Below are 6,532 nucleotides of genomic sequence, written 5' to 3'. Positions count from 1 at the left end.
ACTTCCCTTTCTACTCTCACCTTCCTCTTCAGGTGATACTTGAAGAAGTTGATGAGAGATTGCCCAGAGAGGAAAGTCTTTGTCTCTAGACCTTTCAGACGCGTCCACCATACACATTCTTTCGCCATAGCCACAAGTACGATGAAAATGGCTCTTCCTTCCCGTTTAAAGGAAGGAGGCGCAACAATATTCACGATAGACTCGGCTGATAGACCGACTCGTCCCACACGCGATAGCAGTTGTTCGACGTAAGCCCACAGCTCGGAAATGGTGGGACACTGTACGAGTGCGTGCAGAATGGTTTCGTCGCTCTGCCGGCATCTCAGACAGGTCGTAGATAGATAGATAGATAGGTAGGTAGGTAGATAGATAGATAGATAGATAGATAGATAGATAGATAGATAGATAGATAGATAGATAGATAGATAGATAGATAGATAGATAGATACAGCCCTCTTAAGTATGAAATAGCCTGGCTATGGAAAATGAAGAAGGTGAAGATAATGCCAGTCATTGTTGGGTCCTTGGGGACAATAACAGAAAGCTTCAAGGAGAATATAAAAGAAATTGGAATAGAGTGCCTAGTAGAACTGTTACAAAACGTTTGCCTCCTTGGTACGGTCAGAATAATCAGGAAAATATTAAATAGTGCAAAAGAACAGATTGCCTGGTACCATAGGCTGCAGGTAGTAAGCCCACTATGTATGCTCCAACAAAACCTGTGATAAGGAGAAAGAAATGATAATAATGATAATAATAATCTTTTCTACTATAGGCACAAGGCCTAAAATTTGGTAAGATGAGACTAGTCAATGAAATCAACCCCAGTGTTTCACTGGTACTTAATTTATCGGCCTCAAAATGATGAAATGCAAAGTCGATTCTGGCAGAATTTGAACTCAGAAATGTAAAGATGGATGAAAGGCTGCTAAGCATCTTACCCAGTCTGCTAATGATTCTGCCTGCTTGCTGCCTTACCATAATAATAATAATAATAATAATAATAATAATAATAATGATAATAATAATAATTTCTTTTATTTGTCACAAGAACCAAATATTTTGAAGACAATATCAAAAGATGAAATACAATACACACCATGATGGATTTATATCAGTCAAAAAAAGAAACAGATAACAAGGATATAACAGTGATAAAAACAAAATTTAGGAAAATAAATAAAGTCCCCAGTTGTAGGTCAATCTACCAAAGGCAATTTAGTGCTCCCTCCACCAACAATACATATAAAACTTCTTGGATCACTCTACTGTCTCCAAAGAATAATAAGTGCCGTCTTCCAGTTCCTTCCAACCTACTTAAAACAAGCATTTTGTGTGATGACTATTTTGTTTTTTGTTGTTGTTATTACATTGATTCAATACAACAAATCTATAGAGGAGAGGTGACCACGATTTTATGACTGGTATGTCATTTATTTCATAGATACAAAACAACAACTAGAGTCGAATTCATTCACATGAGGACTATAATATAATGCTAATGAATTTAGTCTGACGGAGCAACTAACTTTGTGATGGCAAAAGAGAAAGAGAGAGAGGGAGAGAGAGGGGGAGAGAGATAAAGACAGAGAGAGAGTGTTTGCTAAACTCTTGGCGTCCTTTATTGGTTGTTACTGTCATTTGCTGTATCAATTAGTTACTTCTGTCGTTTCATGATGTATTAAATGTTACTCCAATTGTTGAAGGTGTTAGCTGCTGCAACTTTCAGATGTCCGACATTTTGGTACCACTCTAATTACGAAATATCACATCGACTTTTAATAAAAGCCTCCTCTTTTCTCACTTCCAAACCGAAATATGTCTCATCGCATTTGTTGTCACCAGTTGTCACCGTACTTATTAACCTTTAGTCACCTCATTTCAATTATTGACTCTTCCTTTATTTCATTCTTTCCCTTCTTTCTCTTTGTCTTTCTCTTCCTTTTCCTCTCTCTCTCTCTCCATCTTCCTGTTCATTCATACGTTCGTTCGTTCATTCATTAACATTTCAGCCTTGATGGTCTGTGTCACATATACCGCTTTACTGTCTACGGTTGGTGGTGGACAGAAGGTTGGTTTGGCGACAGCAGAGGTGCTGCGGCTGCTGCTGCTGCTGCTGCTGGTAGTAGTAGTAGTAGTAGTAGTAGTAGTAGTAGTAGTAGTAGTACAGCTGGCAGTGGTGCAAGTGGAATAGTGAGAAATTGTAAGGATTTCTTTTATTGGCCACAAGGGCCCAGGACAATGGAGACAGTATGAAAATGAAAATGAAAATAAAAAAAAGAAACTAAGAAAAAACTGTAGAAGCAAACGAACTAATACTCTCACGTATTAATTAATAGATAATAATGGTTTAAAATGTTGTATTGGCACAAAGACAGCAATTTCAAAGAGAGGGGTTAGTAGATAACATCGGTGCAAGTGCTCAACGGGTTCTTAGTTTATTGATCATGAAACAATGAAAGGCAAAATCGGCGATGATGGGATTTGTACACAGAACTTTAAGAAATGCTACTAAGCATTCTTCTAACATGCTACCTTATATTAATGGATAGAATCATCGTCTTTTGAACTTATCAGAAATCCCAATCAGTACCAACAAACAAGAAATTGTGATTCAGCTTCAACTTGCAAAAGATCAATATATGACAATTATTGGTGTGCATACTCCAAATATGGATTTTGGTGATATGCTGTCACACCCAGAATAAACAATGTTATCTTTTTTTAAAGATGAAGGCTGGACGAAACCACAAGACCTGCAAAGGAATCACTTGAAAAAATACGTAATTCAGAAAATACAACAAAAATGGAACTTTATTTAGCATTAAATGCACTTTATTTAGCATTAATCTGGTCATCACTCATGCTATTTTAGGGGCAGAACCAATTGAGAGGCTTCTGGAAACAATCATACCCCAGACGTTGGCACCTAAGTCATTTTGTGACCTTGTGACCTTGTTTCTCGGAAGTAATATATTTTAAGCTGATATCACTAATGAGATCCAATACAAACTTCATTGTTCTGGAACAATCTTTGAGCACTTACTGAAGCATATCTTCAAGAATGAAGATCTTTGAGATGATGCAAAAATTGTCCACAGTTGTCTGAACTCTTAGCTTTGTCATCTGAAAAACTGAACATTTTTTTCTTATTGATGTCTGTAAAACATATTCAAGATCAGTTAGGAACGACCATCCGTATTCTCTGTGAAGCCAAAACGAGTAATTGTGATCAAAAACTATCTCAGATGGGTGGGTCATCTCATCCAAATGTTTAATATCCAAATTCCAAAGAAGTCTTCTTTTCTCAATTGAAAAATGGAAAATGACCTAAATGAGGATAGCAAAAGATCTTCAATGACCTGACTGACGAAACAGAAGTTGAAGTCCTTTCACTTCATCTTGGCAAAATAATAAAACTCGAGATATATTATTTAAGGTAAAGAAGACCAGTGAAGTGGGTGCTGAATGAATTGAACAAAAAAGAACTGAATATCTTGAAGGTGAAAGGTGGACTGTGCCACTGACCTTGGTCATCTTAAACTCCTGATGACCATTACTTGAGTCTGGTGCCCAAAAGATTTGCATAAGACAATGAAAAGTACGCTTTGTCTAATAAGTCTTCCTTTCCTTTCTGTTGTTTTTTTCTTATTTTCTTATTGGCTGTGAATTCAGATTTATTTACAACTCTGGCATTCATTTTGTGAACTGAACATCATAGTGTAAGTAAGCTCTATCTCACTATCTTTTAATTATACAACTAAGTTGGAAATAATCATAAATTAAATCTTTGTTTAGGAATATGGTAATGAAAAATGTTTTATAAATTACTTTAAAGTTAACAGAAAACATTTTTTAAAATTCTGTAAGTTGACGGAAACCAATTCCCTACCAATATTTTAAAATTTTATCATTTTCATACAAAATCTTTATCACCATTTTGAAACAGTGAAATTCCCTCTCTTGCTTCATATTAATGATAAAAATACCAAGATCTTCTGTCACTGCACATCCTTTATATATTTTACTAATCCAGCTCTACAGCCCTAGGTAAAGTTCCTAACTGAACAAATGCTGCTCTTGATTTATAACCATTGACAGTATGAAAAATATGTGACATTCATCGGCCATTTTGAAATAGGAAAAAATAATGGATTCACTATGTAATAAGTTTTATGTTGATATATGCATTTTTGCTTCTTAAATTACATTTGACTTAGTTTAAGATACTAGCAAGAAAGATTCTTGGTTTTCTCAGGAAAGTTTTGTCATTATTTATAAAGCAATTTTAATATTAATCATTTCTGTAGGTGCTGTTTTTTTAGTTGTTTAATTCTTCATTTTTGTTTTGACTTCTGTCAACTCTTAGTGAATTCTATATTATACATATTATTCCCATCAATTCTGGGATAATATCAGAATTATGTAACAATTATCAAGGACAAGATTATTTATTTTTAACATATTTTTTTTCGTGAATGCAAATTTAATTGCAATAAAAGGAAGTTGAAATTGAAACGGTCTCCCCTCTTACCCTCAATGTTATACACCGAGAAAAAAAAAAAAATAAATAAATATATATATATATGCAGTAGTGAGTATTCGAAATTATTCATGTTTTTATATATGTATAACTATAACTTTTTATTTATGAGTTTGCAATGAATAGCTTCCTGGATTCTAAGCCAAGATTTGAAACAAAATCTACATTTTTACATCAGTTCCTTTACCTATTGTTCTCAGCTTTTTACTTAGAAATTTATGAGTGCCAACTGTTAACCTGTAACCTTTCATATATCTTTTTCCATTTAATTTACTGAAAACTATGATAGCCAATTTAAGTTAAAGCGTTCATGTTCAGTAACTGTCTGGTTATTAAGCAATGTGACATAAGGATTATTGAAGTACGGTGTTGAACTTAAAAAATGATTTAAAGCTTTAAAAAAATTCTTACTAATGAGTCTGACATACGCATTATGTGTTAATAATTTTGGTACACAAGTCGGGCTGATTAGTAGGGTCTTTATTGGTATTAAATCGATCTTTCTTTGACAGTGTGACCATTTTAAAATCGATTTTCAAATGTTGATGAAATATTTATTCTTGCAAGAAAATTGCTCAATATTTATATGGTTACATAATGGCTTGTCAGTCATGTATTGCAATATGCTAGAAGCAAATACGGCCCAGAGTTTCATTAAAAACAGAAAAGATTAGCTTTGCATAAGAGGCACGAATAATGCTCTGTTCGTTGCAGTCGAATATTCCTTTAATACAAGGCTAAGCTGCAACCAAGGAAAGTTTGTCTGCTTAAAGGACTTGTTGTCTGTGCATCAGGTGTGCACCTCTCTGATCTGACCATAACTGGCTACTTGTTTGTAAGCCAATAGGTGAGGATATTATGTTCGTGCTACATACTTGGAGAAGGTTGTATTAACAACAAACAAGATGAGGACAAATATCCGTCAAATGTAAATAATGTAAATAATGTAAATGCATTTTTCATTTGACAGCTGCAGAGCCAAATTTTCTGTCAGCACCATTCGAATATACCTCTTGTTGTTGCTTATTCCTGGCTGAGATATTTTAATGTCAGGTGTTGAACGGCCTATTTTCTTGACTGTAACTTTCTCATGGAGAGACAACTGGGAAAACTTAAGCAGTTGAAGTTCACTTACAGTCACAGATCTTATTTCTTGGAGCTGCACGGAGGTCATGGTAAAATTATTCAAAATTTGTAGAGTCCACTCTGCTGCAATTATTGAACAAGGACTCCAGTCCACTGTTCACCTCTCTTATGCTCACCACCACTCTTAGAGATTCTGGAAAAGAGTAATGAGTTCTAACCATGCTTCACTGAGTATGCCAGGCAAAAAGCTTCGATAATGAAATTATTGTCTCTTTTTTATCTCACAAAGACTTTCTACCTAATTGTCAACATAAATACATACCTCCTTATGTACTTACCTACATATCTGACTGCCAATCAACTTACCTGTCTACCCATCTATTAGCACTTTCAACTGTTTATCCCTATCCAACTATCAATCCATTTACCTGCCTAACTATCCTTCTATCAACCTCTTTATAGCAGCCTGTTCATCACTTTACTTCTCTCTCTTTCTCTCTTGATATTTGTGGTTGTCTATTTGTGTATCTATGTATCTATCTGCTGATCTCTCTGTCTATTTATATATCTGTCAATTTGTCTATATCTATCTATCTATCTATCTATCTATCTATCTATCTATCTATCTATCTGTCTGTCTGTCTGTCTGTCTGTCTGTCTATCTATCTATCTATCTATCTATCTATCTATCTATCTATCTATCTATACCACTTGAAAAGGAGGATGAGGATAGAGAGGAAGGTGTTGTCGAATGAAAGTTTCAATAAAAAATGGGTAAATGTGGCAAGAATGGTAAGAATGAAAGACGACACCATTTTAAGAATAGACTTGTAACAAAAAGAGACAAAAAGAGAGAAGGTACTTACTTTCATGTACCTTTAAAAAAAGAAGCCTGAGGTGACC

At 34.6% G+C, this 6,532-nt stretch overlaps 1 protein-coding gene across 1 annotated transcript in view; it reads right to left on the bottom strand.

Moving 5' to 3' along the window:
• Window positions 1–4,823: 4,823 nt before the first annotated feature.
• The window catches only part of LOC128249712 (myb-like protein D), a 135,148-nt gene continuing 133,439 nt past the window's right edge, over window positions 4,824–6,532 (bottom strand). The window contains exons 10-11 of the mRNA XM_052974126.1: window positions 5,554–5,702; window positions 4,824–4,917 (exon numbers count right to left, since the gene is read on the bottom strand). Coding sequence (XP_052830086.1) covers window positions 4,824–4,917; window positions 5,554–5,702 — 243 coding nt within the window. The remainder of the gene's footprint in view (window positions 4,918–5,553; window positions 5,703–6,532) is intronic.

This window comes from Octopus bimaculoides, chromosome 17, assembly GCF_001194135.2.
Source record: "Octopus bimaculoides isolate UCB-OBI-ISO-001 chromosome 17, ASM119413v2, whole genome shotgun sequence".
Classification (NCBI taxonomy): Eukaryota; Metazoa; Mollusca; class Cephalopoda; order Octopoda; family Octopodidae; genus Octopus; species Octopus bimaculoides.
Note: the sequence above shows the minus strand (reverse complement) of the source record. Positions and strands in the feature narration are given on the sequence as shown.